The sequence below is a fragment of the Pseudopipra pipra genome, chromosome 8 (assembly GCF_036250125.1).
Source record: "Pseudopipra pipra isolate bDixPip1 chromosome 8, bDixPip1.hap1, whole genome shotgun sequence".
In the NCBI taxonomy this organism is placed as follows: Eukaryota; Metazoa; Chordata; class Aves; order Passeriformes; family Pipridae; genus Pseudopipra; species Pseudopipra pipra.
The window spans coordinates 11,677,678-11,696,196 of record NC_087556.1 but is presented as its reverse complement, the minus strand read 5'-3'; the positions used below and the strand labels follow the sequence as shown (position 1 = coordinate 11,696,196).

The following is an 18,519-nucleotide window of genomic DNA, read 5'->3' as shown; positions in this document are numbered from 1 at the left end:
GAAAAATGTATGAATCTGGGGAGGTGTTTGTTTCGCCCAAGTCCTTAGCATACCTACAAATTACATGTACTGTATAGATATATCCTGAAAACTTACATGGCTTTTCACTTCTTTAAATCTGACCTCATATTGCTTGAACTGTTTCATTCACTATGTGCTACCTTTCTTATTAACCCGGTCTATTTTTCCTTTGGGATGGCTCCTCTCTAATTTCTTCCAACTCTGTGCCTTAAAACTTTCAACCTTTTATAAACTCCATCCCTGGCTCTCTGGGGATGTGGGAGCCACTCAGGGTCCCAGCTGACAGAGCTGCTGGTCGGTGATGCCTGGCAAGGGAATGCCCAGTGGCTGAACCCTGTGAGCAGGGCAGAGGCTGCTGGGCAGTGCAGGAGCTGCTCTGCCATTTACCTGTTCTGAGAACTGGCTTTAAACCACACAGCACTCTGTTTATGAATTCTGTGCTATGGATTAGGCCTTTTTCTTATTTCTGTGTTTGTCATAAAATAAAATTACATAAAACCAGTAAACTTACGGCAACATGAAGTTCATAACAAAGAGCAGTGATTTAAGACCCTTACCCACACCTTTGAGTGCACACCATTGCTTTTGCTCTGTAACAACTAGAACAGAAAAAGGGGGATATGCCTTTATTAAAAAGTGAGTTTATAAGTGATTTCAGTTACCTGAGCGAATTGAGCTGCTGTCTGCATTTTGGCACAGCCACACTGGGATACAGGCACGCACGTGTGTTTGTGTACAGCTGTGTTGCTGTTTTCTGGCTACTGCTGTGAGTTGTAATGCAGGGCAGGTATGCTCTTTCCCAGTAAGATGTGTAACTCTTCCTTGGATTTTTTTCCGAACTTCTTTCAAGAAAGGGAGGAAATTAGTCATGGTTCAAATATGAAAATCTCTTGCTTGAATAATAAAATCTATTCGGTGTGCTGCTTTATGCCTAAGTTTGGTTGAAAGATGTTAGCCAACCGTGTCTTGAGCTGGCTGGGGGCTGCAGAGATAAAATCCTTACTGCATGGATCTGCAGCCCCTGTGGAGAGTGCAGATGGTGGGAATGGGGTGGTCCAAGGCTGCAGACAGCATCACTGTACTCCCTGCTGGTGGGAAGATCCCAGCAGCCACTGTGTGCCATGGGAGCTGCTGGCTGCTCGGCCAATAGAGCCTTGGGCTGAGTTTGCTGTCTACTTTAGCAACCAACACAGAATTGAATTAATTGAGGGAGAAGATAAGCCCCAGGAGCGTCTCCTCCCACAAAACAAGTTCAGTAACTTAATTATCAATGCCTCAGTGTGGGTACTGAGTTCACGGTACTGCTGCTCAGCTCCAGCCTGAGCTGGTGCGAACGGAAAACAAAAACCTTGGTCAAGGCCCTTTGGTTGGAGGCACAGGCAATTCCTAGAGAAAGGAGGAACATCAAGGTTTTGAGTGGTGCACTTGGGTTGTCAACAGCTCTGACCTGCACAGCTCCAGGATGTCAGAAATGGGTGTTTGCCATGCAGGCACCATCACTGGCTCAGCAGAGAAGACCTGGTCTTGGCTTTCCCAAGATGTGCTCTGCCTGCAGATGGAGGATAAACCCCATGCTGTGCAGCTTGGGATGCTGCTGCTGGGGCACTGCAAAGGAAAATGACAATATCAGGCTTTGGAGTCAATTGATTGTGCACCCAGGGTCGTCATTTGGGTGACGTGTCTGGGTTTTGGGACAGCCTTGTGTTTTGACAGATGCTGTTCATATAATGCACTTTTTTTAAACCTGTGGTCCAAGTGTAAAAAGCCAATTGTGTTTTCCCGGAGGAGTCACTGCATTTTAGTGCTAGAGTATTAAATATAGTAACAGTTGTTTAAATAGGAACATGCTCCACTGAATCGAAAAGTAATTTCTTTTCTTTTTCCTGTTCTATGCTATCCACATAAATTGTAACCTTTTCCAGGGAATTTACAATATATAAATTCCCCAGAGGGAAGGGGAGGTGTTCTTCTTTAAGGGAAGACAAGATAAGATTAGCTCAGGGTATGGTTTTATTTTAGACCCTTTACAGGAAAGATAGCAGGTTGTGTTTTTTATTTGTTTAAAAATGTTATTCAATGAGAGTAGATACTGTTTTGGAGAATCAGAAAATAGAGATGAAAAAGTTGAAAAACCTTAGGGAAATACTTAGTTCTGGGTCTGCTGCATCCAGAAGAAAATACTTACTGGCTTTTTTTATTTTCATAAAAGACTGAGATACACACACCTATGAAAATCAAAACTTCTTTGTAAACTGTGTTTAAGACTGGAGAATTGCATGAGGAGGGAAAGAGAAGTAGTAGGTTAGCCCTAACCACTTGTATCGGAATGCAGACGTGTATTTAAATTGAAGGTTTTAGTGCAGGCCAAAATAAAATTAATCAGCTAGAATAAAATTATTCAGCTTTTTGCTTTGTCAGATCAGCAAATAAAAGCCTTTAAAAATGGTGATTCAGCATAAGTTAGTAACTCATTGATGCATGAGTGTAATGATAAAAGTTTTCTGTGTAACCAAGGTGGATGTAGCTTTCATTTGCCTGAGGTGCTCTTGCTCTGTGTGTGACCCCCAAATTCATGTTCAGGAGATTAGTCATTGAAATTTTACTCAGCTGTGAAGGAAAACGAGGAACATCCCGTTATGCCTAAACTTAAGCAGTGTTTGGTTCGTGCCCCCACAATGCAGCTTCCCCTTGTCAGGCCTAACTGATTGCAATCTAAAGGGCTTCACCTCAGTCTTCACTGAAAAAGCTTTACAGGAAAGGAGACTATGATATAATGCTGGTTTTTTTTATATTTCTGTGGTTGCATGGGCTCTGCACACCTCTGCTTTTGTTGGTATAGTATCAGTTTTTCTGAATGCCTGGCACTGAGAAGTGTGTTTGGGCTGCCTGACTGTTGCAATCAGCAGGGCAGCTGAACAGGACACACCTGGGAGGGCTGGTGCAAGCACCCCCTACACACCCAGTGCCCCTCTGCTGACTGGCTTTCCATGGCCCGGGATTCCAGGTGTTGTGAATTTTGGCATCGTGATTGCCTTCAGGCCCAGGTGAGTTTGCACCAGCTGGAGATAGGTCCACACCTCCTTTTGGGAGGCGAAGAGCTGTGCTACACGGAGCAGTTGAGATCTGGTTGGGCTTCAGACCAGTCCTAGAGGTGCTGTGCTTACAGTAACCATGGTGGCTGTGGGATTAATTAGCCCTGTGGAATAACTGGTTCCTCTCATTTGGTATCTGAAGCTGCCAGGAAAAGGTTCTTCTTTCTCGAGCAACGTGGTCTCTCTCCTGGGTTCAAGTAAGGTAAATATTTTACTGTTATTTCCAGGATATACTGCTCTGAGACTGCACCAAAAAGGGGAATGGCTTCCACTGTTTTATTAGGATATCTTATGTGCTTCTGTAAAGGAAGTGTTGTGCTGGGTTTGAAGAGCAGGTGTTGTAGCTGTGATCTGTATGGAAGTGCCATGCAGCAAAAGTACTTCTGACCTGGAGGTAGAATGTTAAATAAAGTCCTTTTATATTTAAGTCTAAATGTTTGCCTAAGGTTTTATTAAAACACAGCCTTGTTTTGGTTAGCTTAGTCCTATTCCAGGATAAGGTAAAGAAGTCTTTCTAAACTTGAAGTCTGTGGTTTAAGTGGTTTATTTGAGCTGCTGTAAGTTTGTATGTGGCATGGTGAGATTTTCAGGAGCATTTTCAGCTCTAACAATTTCAAGTTTGCCTTGTATCTGTAGGACTTGTGTATCACGTGTGACTTAGGTCTCTTGATGCATGTCCTCTCATCTTTCATTACAAATGGTATAAAAACTCTTTGCTGATGCAAGTTAACTTAGCAAAGGCCTTTACAATTTTCTTTCATAGGTAGAATGCTTTGCATTTGTACTTGAATTGCATGTGAAAGTGGATATTAACTCATTCCTGCCATTTGCCATGTCAGTGTTAGTGCTGGCTTTTGCTTATTTTTTTTTTTTTTGTTTGACTGGCTTTTTGCAGTTCCTTTGCCATTTGCATGTCTGTGAGGGGAGCATATGCTCTTTGCCAGTACCAAAGTGTTCTCAGATGTCAGGTACAAATGCTGTTTTAAAAAAAGAATATATCTCTAGAGTGAAATAAACTTTAATGCAGAGGCTATCAATGAGCCTTCCCAGATATGGTGTGTGACTTGGCTGGCTCCTGCTGAAGGTGGTGGCAAGTGAGCCCAGCAAGAAGAGTCATAGCTGTGAAGCAAATGTGGAGCTGCTCCTCTGAGAAGCAGTGGGGGGCATTTGCACAGCGTGATGAGTGTGGAGGAGGCGGGAGGTGAAGCTGAGCAGAGCTGTGGAAACATGAGATAACAGGCACAGCAGCAGCTTTGGCCCTGTGAGAGCCTGAGCTCTTGCACAGATTTCCTGCAGCCTTATGCAAGCTTAAGTGGCTTCTTGCTGTTTGCATTACAGTCCATGGGGAAAATGATCATGTTAAAGGGATGGTTTGAAGATAAAATAAAAACCTTTGAGATTGCTTGGTGCTCAGGTACACTTTGGAGAGAGCTCAGAGACAGATCAATGCTTGGGTTACTCTCTTAGAGTGAGAGTCACATGCTTTTCTGGGCCTGCAGTTCTGGGGAGCAGCTGGAGTGCTGTCCTGGCCCGTAAATGCAGTCCACATAGAGCAGATGTTGGGGGGTTTTCTGTTTATCTTTTGTGGTTTTAAAAAATCTTGTCAAAGTGACCTTTTGGGTGCTGGGTTCTTGTGAAATTCTTCTTGGAATACCTGGGTACTGTGAAAATTTTAAAAAGGGAGATAAGTGGCACATGAGAAAAAATTGATTGGCTTGGACCTGTGAATTTATTCATTACTTGCTTGGATTTTGGTTTTGAAGCATTTTAGGAGTGATTTTTTTTTTTTTTTTCTAAACCGAGATCAGTTCTTCAGCACTGAGTTATTATGTCCACAGATATGAATAGTTCAGTGTTTCATTAAATTCTGGTAGTGCCGTAAGTGTTCAAGACTTCAGTCAACTGCATCACTTGAAACTGTGTTTTTTTTTTTTTAAAAAACTTAAAACTGACAGCAACAGAGTCCCCCAGTGCTCTGTTGCTGTCATTGTAAGCTGTGCTTCACTTTGCAATTTTAATAGATATTTGTGGAGTGTTGTTAGCAATATATTCTTTGAATTGAATGTAAAGAACTGGAAATTATGTAAATATTTAAAAGGAAACATTCAGTGTCGACACTGATGGATAGCAAGATGCCTTGAATTTAATACGCCGCAGAATCAGAAGAGGTCTTAGTGTGCTCATGTGACAGGGATTAAAAAGATACTAAGTAGTTTTCTGTGTAAGGAGATTCTGTTATAACTCATTTGACTTCTGCCTCCAAACAGAAGTATATTACTTTTAAGATTAAGATACCTGCTTAATCTGAAGACACGAGATAAGATTAAAAATATTGGAAGTGAATTTCCGCTGAATTTCAAGTTTTTTCTTTCCTGTCCTGGATTAGGTGGAAATGTTTGAAACCAGTACTTTGGTTTGTGTTCACTTTCAGCTTTCTTTCAATCCTGTAATATGGTCTCCACACTTAGTGCTGAGGTCGGGTTGTTAACAGGAATCCTGTGTGTGGCAACAGACCTGGGTTTTGGCTGCTTTGTTTGTTTGTGTGTGTGTGTGTGGTTAGTTCTGGTTTTCCTCCTGGTAGGTGCTGCTAATACTTTCAAGTATGTTGGTTTTGCCAAACACTGTTTCTTACAGAACTTCAAAATATAAGTTCTTTTTATTAGTAGTTGTCAGAAGCCTAAATAATCAATATTGTGAAGTATGCATCCTAGTAGATTAGAAACAGTATATTTATTGGCTTGGTAATTTTAAATTTAAGCTGCATTTCCTGGTGGCTTGAATTGCTTCCTCATCACACCCCTTAAGTAAAGGGGCAGAATATCTGTCTCAGACTGGATCAGCACTCCCTGCTTGACATAGAACTTGATTGCTTTTTAATATTTCATTATGAAAATAAACCAATATCCCTAAGATGTTTTACAGCAATCAACTGCATCGATTTTCTATGCAAAAGCTGAATGTGGTATCAAGAAACCACAAAAATGCTGATGTCAAAAATTGCTTACAACATGGGAAATACTAAAAACATTTCAATTCTTTACTGTTACAATGTTAGAGAAATGGTTACAATTTAGATTGTACCTCCAAATTACTGCAGAACTATACCCCTAAATTTGGATTCTTTCTCTTCCAAACCCGAAGGCCCACCTTGGGGAGCAGTGAAGGACAGCAAACCTCTGCACTGTTAGGGAGCTCTATGGGGACCCACAGAGATGGGCTGGAACTTCAAAACATACCCAGCTATCCCTGCCATTCCAGGGGCAACCATGGAAGGAAGCATTTGAAAGCAACTATTGCTAATATTTGCATGCTCACTGGTCTGGAAACTTCCTTGACAACATGCATTAACAGTTTCAGATTAATTCTTTCTTCAATTTGATTTTTTTTTTTTAATTTTTTTTTTTTTAACTATCTTGCTGTCCACACAACCCTATTTAATTGCTGCAGACAACCAGGTCAAAAATGTGCTTCCATATACTGTTTGTAGGATTTTCTGGTTAGTTGGGAAGCTGGGGCTGCCCTGATAAAACTATATACATTGAAGACTGAGAAGATCTGTCAGCACATCCTCAGAAGAATTATTGATTTCTCTCCAAAAGATGTACTAATATCAGTTGCCAGCTGACTACTCAGCTGAATTTTCCTCTATGAGTTATTTGCTAAAAGAAAGCTGTTCCTTGGGAACTATTAACTTGATAAATCAAATTGGTGCTAAAGTAACTAAGGATATCTTACTGGCATTGAGCTACTGCTTGTCACAGTGTGTTGTGCTCTAATGGCAGTAAAATGCCTGGAAAGCAATTCTATTGCTTGTTCTTAGGCCTTTGTAAATAGCTAATTTATCCTAATGACTGGATGGGACATAATTGGAAGTGAGTTTTCAAGGATGTAATATTCATATTAATTATGAGTGTGAACTGGCCATCAGGAAGATGCTTATCTGCTTGATCCTCTTAATGCTGGTAAACATCATTATCTTTCCTAATGAGCTATGATGACTGAGCGTAGTACTGTTCAACCCTGCAAGTCTGTCGTGGATGTCTGCTTACCAAAACAATTCCCCTGGGGAGTTTTCAACAGATTAAAAATGCTTACAGGACCTCCAGAGCTCCTGCACTTGGAAGATCTAATTTTTTTTTTAAGGCTTATATCCCTGAGAAAGGAGGGAGTGTGGGTCGCTCTGGAGCAGTGCATTAGAAAAGCTGGATTCTCCTCACAGCTCTGTGCATGTCTCTGTGTGACCTTGGAGAAGTGGCTTTGCTTCTGTAAAGTAGGGCATGAAAAAGGATAGTGGTTGCAACCAAAGGTCTGGGGGTGGTGAAATGTCAACGGATCCTTGCCACAGGAAACCCTGCAGTGTGCTGCAGCCACCAAACGGTTCTGTGCTTTCCTGTTGAAAGGATAAATATATCAGAGGAAAAAAAAAAAAGAAATGCAACTCTTAGGACACAATGTTTTTACAGAGTGGAACTGTTAATCACTTTCATTGAGAGAATGAAAATATTCTGTAGCAGAGACACTGTATCGAAGTCATAAAATTTTGTTACAGAGAGAACATTATAAGTGGCAGCGTATTGTTGGCTTAGTGTTACTCTTGCCTTTCTGGGAAGATATTTAAATATTTCATAGTATAGTTTTGTAAGTCAGAAAGTAACCAGTTGGTTCATTATGACTGTATTTCCTTCTCACAGTTGGTTCACCTCATTCAGCTGCTTGGTTGTGGTTTGATAACTTTGCCAGTGAAAAACAACTATGGAAAAAGCCAATCCTGGTTGAAGCAAGTTTCTTTTTTTATTAATGCAAGCACATCCAGTCAAACACAGAATATCCTGCTTTATGGTACAGCATTATATTTAGCATTTCAGCTCAGAATAGCAAAACACGGTATTTAAGGAATGTATCAAACTGAGGAGGAGAAATAAAAAGGAGCCAATGTAGATACTGCATGGTTTTCAAGTATATACTTGGACTGATTGACCGGTGAAGTGCACATTCATGTGAAAGCTCTTTTATACATTTACAGAAAGTGTTCTAAAATTGCATTTCAAATATATATTTTTTTCTTAAATTTTAAGCATCCCTTTTTAAACTTCAATTACATAAACAAAGCTGATATACAATCCCTCATATAGTGTCTGACAATGTTACTAGCTAGAACATCTCTGAAAGTGCAAAACACTGTAATAATACAGTATAAATATTCTTACTGTAATCCAGGGCTGAAGAGGTCAGTACTTCAGCACAGGAAAAATAGCAGCAGGTCATAAGAATTATTCCTTCCCCTTTCCTGGGTTGTTCTTGTTAACAGTTAGTATTCTACTTCTACCTTCCTCATGGTATAAACTTGCTTTTGTTTCTCTTTGATGTCAATGCTATGGGAATAGGAAAATGTTGATTTGTCTCCCTTCCTTACCTCGACTTACTCTCCTAATTTTAAGTATTTGTCAAGGGGGAAGTGAAAGAGGGAAAGCTCTTCTTAATTATTCACCGTACTACAGGGCCAATACAGCAAATTTCTACTAAGCGATTGCAGATGCTACATGAAACAGTGGCACTGCTCTTGGTTGTAGGCACTCAAGCAGGAAGAGTCTACTGAACTGGAATAAACCAGACCCTCAGTCCAGGAAGTCTTGCCCCTTCTTCAACAGAAGGCAGAATAAGATAAACACTGTCTACCTAGAGCTGGTCATTTTTAAAGAAGTCCTTGCAGAGGTCTTCTGCAATGCTCTGTGAGGGAGGCTGTAACCACTGTCAACTCTAGAGGGACTTGTTTTTTGTTGGTTAAAAAAAAAAACACAACCAAAAAAACCCAACAAACAAACAAAAACCCAATTAAAACCCTCAATCTAATCATCTGGCTCAAGTCATTATTTTACATTCTGCCCTCAAGCCTTAAGAGAACAATTACTGGAAGGGACAAGTAGGTATTTGTGAGTAATAATTTGTTCATTAGACAAAATAGTTTTAATCTGAGCTTATTTTTTTTCTTAATTCAGAGATCAGATGAGAAAATAAGTTCTGAACTATATATTTTTCTTTCCTGGAAATGAATACCTTGAATCTTAACATAAGCTCTTCAGGTACTAATTTGAATAGCTGAATTAGGTGTAAACTCAAGACTAGAAGGAGAAACTAGAAATGGGTTTGCAGATCACCTCTAATTTTGGTACTGACCTGGGTTCAAAGGTTTGATTAATTTCTTATGGTGTTTGCCCTTAAATTTCAATGGGTTCTGGCCCAGACATGCCTTGCAAAAGGCTAGAAAAAGCTTGCATCCTAAATTGGTCTCTGTTTTAATTGTCTGTAAGTGCAGACTAGACTTTTCAAAGGAACCAAGGGAATTAAATGACCAATTCAGTGGTGAAGAACTCTTAAGCTTCTTTGGAAACTTTAGCCTTAACTTCAAATCGGACATCTGAGTTTACTTCCCTTTCCCTAGCCCATGATGATTTTTTTTCTTTTCCAAAAACTCTTTTTAAAACAAAGTACTAGGCCTGTTTTGCAGAGATAATCTAGGTTAGACATCCTTCTCTTCAAACAAACAAACAAAAAAATCCCTGATTTTTCAAAAGGAAAACACAAACTACTCTGACAGCCAGAATTTAAAGGATAGTTCCCAGAAGTATTAAAACTTAGACATGTGTGCATCATCACATGTGCACGCACACATACTCACACACAAACGCACATACCCCAGCAGTTATCCCGTCTTATCTCTTTAAATCATGTAACAAAAATAGGTTTGCTGCACCATCAGTGTCACAGGCAGGTATACTCTACTTCATGTGCCATAATTCTCCATTTTATTTAAAAAGTACATTGTAGCTGGTTTCGAGACATCCATATTTTTATTTCCTTTACTTCCAGTCCAGCGTAATAAGGTACACTAAACGAGATCAGTACCTTGTAAGGCACTATTTTCTGATGTAGGAGAGGAACATGCTTACTGCAGATGTCAAAGGCCTTGACTCTACAGACACTTACTAACACCTGTGAACAGTTTTGCTAATTTCAAAGCTAGAGACGTGTTGAGTGTTCTGTAGGATACTGGTCCAATGGAGTATTTAACCTGAACACTGGCTTCAGTTGGATGTGTGTTTTAATTTTTACTTATTTTGGTGGAAGTAACAAAAAATAAAAATTTGGATGCTGATAGAATAAGATCTCCCCAGGGATACCATCTCCCATGATACATTTCATCTCTGAGAACAGGGCCCTGCCCTTATATTTAAAATAAAAAACCAAAACCCTTCAGTAAGTGCCTTAAGGTTGACATGTGAAATATTTACCACATTTTATTTCATAAAAGTTACTGTATATACAAAACAGACCTCATCCAGTGAGGTCTTTCTTAGCACAGTCCAAGTCTTTCATTCATGTTGTAAAAACATGTTCATTAGGTGTGCTTCAAAGTCTGCAAATCAGATCCAAAAATCTCAGGCTCTATTAAGCAGAGTTGTCCTAAAAGACAAAGTAACAAAAAAAGTAAAATTATTTTTTCTATCAGAACAAAAAGTTTTTCAGATCTGCAATGGATCTATCTTGCATCATTAGCTTTTCTTCAAGGGATAGATTTTCAACTGCTAGAAACTGGAATACATCTATGAATTCCAGTAAGGATGCTGATGTTAAATGAAATGAAACTTTAACTTGCATAACATTACCTCGGGGCCTTAGGATTCACTCAGGCATATAACATGTTCCTCTGTCTCCCTGAACTGTTGCATGCTGAACAGTGTTGGATTTCATGGGAGGTACATTGCACTGGTGTCATAAGTAAAAAGCTTACATGGACTTTCTTAGAAACGTTGGGATCAATAAGAAATAATGTCTCATCGAAGACAATATAGTCATAATGAAGCTCAACTGCAGCTCGGGGCATACAGGCCTCTGTTCATTCTTTATCTGGTACAGATATGTTAAATCTTAACATGATTTATGATGGTCTGAATCTCTGCCTTGGCCTCAATATTGGATGAAATTTAATTAATTGATCTCATTAAGTACATAGAAATGGTGCTTCCCATTCTCACAAGGATGAGGAGTCATTGGGACTTTATCCCTTAGAGAAGGCTGACAACTGGAGTATTTTTAGAAATTTTCATCCTTTTATAAGATTTGTAAGTGGATAGCTATGAGGAGAGCACCTTCTTAGTATCTCTATACGTTCGTTTCCCCGAGAAAAGTGTGTCTGAGTGCTACTAAAAATGTAGATTATTTCACTGTATTTGATAGCCAAAATAAAGCATATTCTCTTTCATAGTCCCAGCAATGATCTTGCAGCATCAACAGATCTGGCTGAAAAAGCTGTATCAAAATCTAAGCCTCACTGAACTTTTTCAGATTTGAATTTTGAAGGGAAAACAATTTTGTTTTGGTTTTAAGCTGGGTATGCAAATAGGACAGAAGAAGCTGATGATGACATGCCTGTGTGTGTTTCCAAAAAGACTTATGTTCTGAGGAAGCTTCATACCTGAGTGTTTTCCAGCTGTCTTTTTCCATGTGGTTTTCTGGACCTTCACTTTCAAAGGATGCAATGAACAGAGCTAGTAAATAAAATAAGAAAAATCAGATATGTGGGTTCTTCAACTGAAAAAAAAAATGTCTAAAGGCTATATAGCGAGTGTAACTTAGCAGACTTGATGAGAATAAATTTCATTATCAGAAACCAATATGGAAATGCTAATCATGCTATCAAATACATTTTTGCACATTAATATTTTTAGCTGCATATTCTGTCTGCATTTCAACAAGTAGGAAGGCTCATTATAATGTTCAGTAAAGGATTGTACCTTCTTCACTATAAATGGGTGCTGTGAGTAGATAGCTCTGGATCTTCTTGTCCTTTTCAAAAGGACACTCAACCTGCTTCCATGTCAGGAAATCATGAATCTGTCTTGAAATTTCCCAGAACTTCTGCATGAATTAATTAAAAGAGAATTATTAAAATAATATTTTTTTCAAATATTAGTTCTTTTGTTTCAATTTCAGAAGATCTCAGTCTTGTTCTTGTTCATGCTGTTTCTTATTGTCCCTTACTCAGACTTCATTGTTATCCTTTCTTCTTACTGCACCCTTCATCTCGCCCTCTTGCTCCTAATTCCTCATCAACTGTTACTTAGTCTCTCAAGTTTAGAAGAGTATATCTCTGCTGTCCAGTCTTTTGCTTTGAATTCTTTTCATCATCAACCTTTTCTTCATATATAATAGTGCCTTGGCCTATTTTCTGTGCCATATGTCTAAATTAGCTTGTGACTGGAACTGGACAGTAAATGGTTGTTTTTATTTATTTTACTTTTTACACTTCCAAACTTCAATTTAAATGAAGTGTGACATACCTAATTTTTTCATAAAGCATTCTTTCAATTTAGGAAATAATCAAAATAACATATAGAAACTTTAGATATCCTTTCCTTCCTAGGATTTTAAGAAATCCATAATCCTGTATATTCTGTGTGCCCCCTTACCCAGCCTTAGTAATGACAAAAAATTTTTGTCAAAAATATTTTGACATGCATGTTTATTAATTGGGGAGAGAGAATCCAGAACCTGTAGAACCTCCCCTGAAGACCTGATAAATACAATTTGCTGGTTGTGTGGAGCATTTATAGCAGGCTAAATGGATGAGGTTCAGTGAGCTCACACTGATGATTTAGGGTGAAGTTACCCATTAGAATTTGATCCAATGTGATGGCTTGCTGTGCTGCCACAGAAAAGCAACCACTGGCTTTTACAGAAATGTGATTCAAATCATTTCCCCTGGATAATGATACCACTTTGTCTAGATCACAGCAAAGCTGAAGGAATTGGTAATATAATGAGCTAGGAGTTCAAAACTGGCAAATATTTGCAATGGACAATGTTTAACAAGCATTACAGTTTCTACAACAGCAAAGTCCTACCTTGAAATTTATCTGCCCATTGGGCAAGCGGTTCGTGTGTATTTTGTGTAGAAAGTAGATATCTTTAATAAAGAGGTTGAAAACTGGGATGACTATTTTCTCCCGGTTGCTGTTGGCAGTCTGAGATCGCTGTGCTGCTCCTTGCAGGGCTGTGCGGTAGTTACAGAAGTTGCTGGATGGATCCATGTGATGCTGTTTTTATACAGGGGGAAAAAGACAGTCAAGTAATACATGTGTCCTACAAATAAGAAACTTCGATCTAACCATCAGAGTTCATTCTTTATAAATTTGTTTGGTCCCTTTTTAGACTTTCAAGATAGAGCATCTTCATACTAATCAGGTTTGGGTGCAGGTTTTTCTAACTTCTATCTTGTTTGAAAGGAGGATTCTCTGCTGGCTTTACATCTATTCCATTAACCGCTGAAGCAAAGCAGACTGAAAGGAAATCATAGATGACTATCTGGGGGAAAACCCAATATTCTCATTTGCAGTCACCTCTCTTTTTGATGACCGTTTCAGTTGGCTTTTGTTTCCATGCAGATCGCCACTAGGTGGAGTACTCTAATTACTTTTAAGGCAGCATTTACTGGAGTGGAAACTACCTTGAAGTTAAATGGGCAAAAATATGCTAGGAAAAAATAACCTGAAGAAAACTTGCATCCACTTTTCTTTGCAGACAAGTAGAGAGTATGAAATTCAGGAAATGCTCTTCCTAACGTTTATGTAGTGGTGAGCACTGACAGGTGTCTCTGTGATCTCTGGTGTAGTAATTAGCAGAGGTCTGGACTAAACTATTTGGTAGATTTATATACAGAAGTTAAAACTTTATACATACCTCTAAAACATCAAATTTGGCTGTTTTGACCTTGGACCAAGTTTTCTTTAACCGTGCCACAGGACTCAAGTTCATGCCAGCTGAATGCACAGAGAGAGGAGAAGAAGAAACAACCGAGTTGAAAAAAAAAAAAAAAGGTCTAATATAACTGCATTTATGTATCAGCACCACACATTCTGGAAGGCATTTCAGCTTGACAACCAGAAGTTGTAGCTAAAACTCACCCACCTACACACTAATCTGTCAGTGGCAGACACTGCCCCTGTAGAAGTGTGCATGATAATGTGGGCAGCCAATTTAGGGCAAGTGTGAGCAAAGCCTTGCCAGTCAGGTTGTAAAATGGTGTGCCCCTTGCCATCTGTGTTAAAAAAACTCACAGATAATAGCCATCATTGAGTTGAAGTTTCCAATGTTGAAGCATTCTCTTGCCACATCAATGAAAAACTCCACCATTCTTGTGCGCTGCTTTTTCTTCACAATCTGGAAAAAAACCCAAGATCTGTTAAGAGGGAAGGGACAGTCTGAATTTTGGACAGGATGTCCAGCCAAAGGCATTGTAACAAGTTGACTGAATAGACATAAACTAGGCCTGAGGGTATTTTGTTCAGATTTTAATTTTTAATGAAACAGCAGAAATATTTGGGGCTACTACCAATTAATTGTGTAGCTGTGGGGGAGTGTAAATTTTTGTTTATACATAAGGTCAGTGTCTTTGGGAATCTTGCATAAACAAGCTGGGGACTTTCAGCAATTTCCTGTTACTGGAAAAGGAAGCTAACGTGACACTCCTATCAGAAAGAATATATGCAAAACATTTAAACCTCTCAAGAAGTGGGGAAAGCATTGGACAGACTTAAGATCAGGGGCATGTAACGTAAATGTGAGAGAAAACAATTGCTACGTTCTGCTTTTCTCATTTTGCTGCATGTACTCCTAAATGAGCTCTTGAGAGCAGGTAGTAATGATGATCAAATATACTAATTCCTACGCATGCAAAGGTGCATAGGATCAAGCAAGTGATGCTGAACACCTGTTTTGCAAATTCTTTTAAAAATGGCAAAGCAAAATTAATTGCCTAGAAAAAAATTCCCTTTTGCTAGAACTGGTACACATTAATAGGAATCTAAAAAGAGAATACACATGCAAAGAAAAAAAGAAAGGGGATTTCTGGGGCAGTACACCTTCCATTTCTTTGTTTATTATATGACAGAAGTTACTTTAACCTCTAATAAGGTTATTCTCCCCCCCCCCCCTTTTTTTTTTTTTAACCTTTCCAGTAGTCCACTTTCTTTTTAGGCTTTAAAAAAGCCTATTCTCAATTTTTCTACAGTGAATATTGCATTAATATAATGAATGAATATAAATTAAAAAGTGAATACATACCAGCGCTAATGATATCTAAATGCAGTGGAAGGACAGCTGCTTATTGGTAAAACTTCATTTAAATATGATTATTTTTAAGAATCTTTGGATTTATTAAAAAAAAAAAAATCCAAAATAGCTCCTAACTCAGTCCACACAAGTTCTATTTCACTGCATGACTAATGCTACTATGGAAGCTGCACAAAACTAGAGAATATATGCAAAGCCAAACATAGCCTTGAACTCTTAATCATATAAGCATGCAAATAATTTAATGCTTGAATAATGCCATTATCTTTAATTGCCCTGCTAATGTTTAAATCTCTATTAGACCACTGCCTGCCTTTTGTCCTTAGGGCCAGAATCCCTTTGCTTATCTTGTTTTCTATGAATACCTACCCGACAAATCTCTGTAGCCACCAGCATGCTGAGACAATTGAACCAATTGTCATAGGCCTCCAAGTTATAGGTTTTGGTCACATCACCTCGGCACTGCAAGAGAACAGGCCATGTGTTAAATCTGTCCTGTGTCATCATAAAGCCAACGTACCAAAGGATGAACTTCCTTTTTTGTGTTTTGATAAAATCTTGTTGGGTATTTTTTTTAAGGCATAAGCTTAAAGAAGCTTAGAAAATGTCAGTCTTTCTTGCACAGGGTATACTCCATATGTATACACTCCACATGTATTATGGAGGCTCTTGACTCTGGTTATTTTTTGTTTCTTTTTCCCTCTATACTCTTTTTTTTTTTTATACCTTGTGATTATCCAGGGAGTCCATGTGGCTCACAATCTGCATCAGATCCTCTGGGTAAATGTTGCTCACCCTTTCCTGCATTTGGAGAGATGAGAGATTGTTACTGTACAGACAAACAGGGAGTTCAGTGAAGAAAAAAAAAGAATCAATAAAGTCAAAGTTAGGAGAACATTTTGGTAACTTTTATCTTCCTACAGTGCAGATGTGTGAGGTGTTTTTATAGTTGTACCTAATTGGTCTTGTTCATTATCTGACTTGGTATTTTTTGATTGAAACACTGAAGGCTTTCAGTGAAGCCATAGCAAAATTCATATTGAATATTTAGTAAACGGAAAACAAAGTAATTCACACCAATTACTGTCTCACCAGTTCAATGTAGGTCAGCTGCTGTGCCAAGATCAGAGGGTCACAGCACACACTCAGGATGTCCTTTTGAGTTGACTGTGGCTTGGTTTTGAGGATGGTGCCTTTGTCAGTAACGGGTTGCCGGAATTTCTCTCTGATTTCCTGGTATTGGCTCCGTGCAGAGAGGGCCATCAGGAGATTCTGTGTCATCTGGCTAATGATCTTCTTCACTGTCCCATTTTCCTAAGGAAAAGGCAGAAACAACGACTGCTAAAAACCTTCAGCTATTGCAGATACAGATCACTAGAGAATTTCTGATTGGGAAAAATAAATGTCTATTATCCATTTTCTTTCATCTTCTCTGAGCTGATTGTTCTGTGACAAATGAACTTGTCCTAAATGCCCACACAGCTCTGTAACAACATTGTTAGGCCTGCCTGCCTTCCCAGCTCTGTTTCACTTGCTTGGCTGGTCTGCTCCCGTCCCTAGTACCCCATTTCAAAGGCATCTGTAAACAGCTGAAGGCTGGGTATAGTGAAAGGCTGAGTTGCTTGCATAAGGCTTCTTGGAACCTCTGTGCACCAAGTGCCAAAAAGCTCTTTCTCATTCGGACATATTGATGAATCCAGTCTATCTAGCCCAGGCAGAATCCAGGGAATTCACATTATGACCAAGAATATACCCCTGAAATACTCTGGCTTGGCTTTGAACAATTAGAGCATCCAAAGATTTGGTTAAGAGCACAACAGATGTCATGTTCTTGGACAACTAAAATGCCTCTTTGTTCATCAGGTGCAGATTTTAAATACAGGATCTGTGAGGATACATACTGGTAACGCCAAAGACACATAATCTGCTCAGTGTTCTGACAACTAAGGCAAGGTGATTTTTTTTTTTTTTCTGCCATTGATTGTGTCCTACAGGTATTTCTCTATGAGATCAACTGCAAAGAGCTAACTTGATCCTTTTCCTACTCCTCTATCTCTCCTGTTTTTGCTTTAAATGATCCAGATTCTCCAACCATGTTCTTTCTGCTGCTAGGAAAATTAATTCAACTGCAGATAGTCCTTCTCCTTTTTATTACACAATCCCTCTCTTGCTTTCATGCAAATTATTTCTCTTGAAGTTACCCACAAGGTTAACCTTTAGTTTACAACCTGCTGTATTGGTTTCTGCCAGTCAACTGGATCCACTACAAAGAATTGCAATGAATCTGTGACCATTCAAAGAAGCCACTAATGTGCAGTGATGACTGAAATTATGTGGCAGATGTGAGAGATGATGACTACCAAATACTTGTATATTGCATGTTATAATTAAGCGATAATGGTGTCAGAATGTTGCTTTACAAGCCAATAATCTGACTCCCAAGTGAAATCAAATGCAAAACTGAAGGCAGTGTAGCTCATCTTGAGGCAACTGGATTACTGCTGAACAGCAGCTGGCTGAAGCCATTCCTGATACTGTGCTACAAGTGTTCCGAAATGCCAAGGGAGAGTGGTGGTGGGAACTGAAATAAAGCACTAATTCTGATCTCTGGTATGCTGAGCTTTCTATTGTAAATCATTTGACTTCAGCTGCTATGCCTGACTTACCCATATGTCTGGGAGGAAGCAGACTTTCTGGATATGGATTGTAGAAAATTAAACTTGAAGATATGTGAGAGTATTGCAGATATTACTTAAAAGTGAACAAAGAAACTCAGTGACATGAAAACTACAGCTTACTTAAGCTATTGTGAATGTATTAGCATCTAAATACTTAGACAAATGTCGGATATTTAGCACTTTCCTTTCCTTACCAGTTTTACCCTAAATTTTCCTTCAACTTTGAAAAATAAGCCAATGACTGTACAATAATTTGTCCTTCTTTGAGTTCAAACAAGACATTTGTACTTGCTTTGGGGTGCAACCCTGGCTATAGCTATAGCTATTTGGTATGCTGTCTGATATCATTAGGACAACACCTGACTGCTTTGTAGGAGTCCTCAGTTGATTTTCTACCTTATAAATGAAGAATAGCATCCTAAAGGGATTTGGAACGCTTTAAAATACAAAATAAACCCCCAAACCTTTACCATAATTCCTCACCGAAGCATAGTATGGGTAATTTGATGTGGTGAGAAAAACTTAAGAGCGAAAGCTGCTTTTTGTCAAATTATGTTTCCTAGGGGTCAAATGTGGCAGAGCTCATCACTGATGAAACT

General features: G+C 38.9%; 1 protein-coding gene across 3 annotated transcripts in view; it reads right to left on the bottom strand.

The window, feature by feature from the left end:
• Nucleotides 1–7,879: 7,879 nt before the first annotated feature.
• Nucleotides 7,880–18,519, bottom strand: part of RASGEF1A (RasGEF domain family member 1A) — a 155,734-nt gene continuing 145,094 nt past the window's right edge. For all 3 annotated transcript variants that reach the window (XM_064662536.1, XM_064662538.1, XM_064662537.1), the window contains 9 exons: nt 16,335–16,556; nt 15,969–16,043; nt 15,612–15,704; nt 14,228–14,330; nt 13,851–13,930; nt 13,016–13,207; nt 11,906–12,029; nt 11,587–11,659; nt 7,880–10,574 (listed from right to left, as the gene is read on the bottom strand). In XM_064662536.1, the coding sequence (XP_064518606.1) occupies nt 10,550–10,574; nt 11,587–11,659; nt 11,906–12,029; nt 13,016–13,207; nt 13,851–13,930; nt 14,228–14,330; nt 15,612–15,704; nt 15,969–16,043; nt 16,335–16,556 (987 nt within the window). In that variant the 3' untranslated portion in view covers nt 7,880–10,549. The remainder of the gene's footprint in view (nt 10,575–11,586; nt 11,660–11,905; nt 12,030–13,015; nt 13,208–13,850; nt 13,931–14,227; nt 14,331–15,611; nt 15,705–15,968; nt 16,044–16,334; nt 16,557–18,519) is intronic.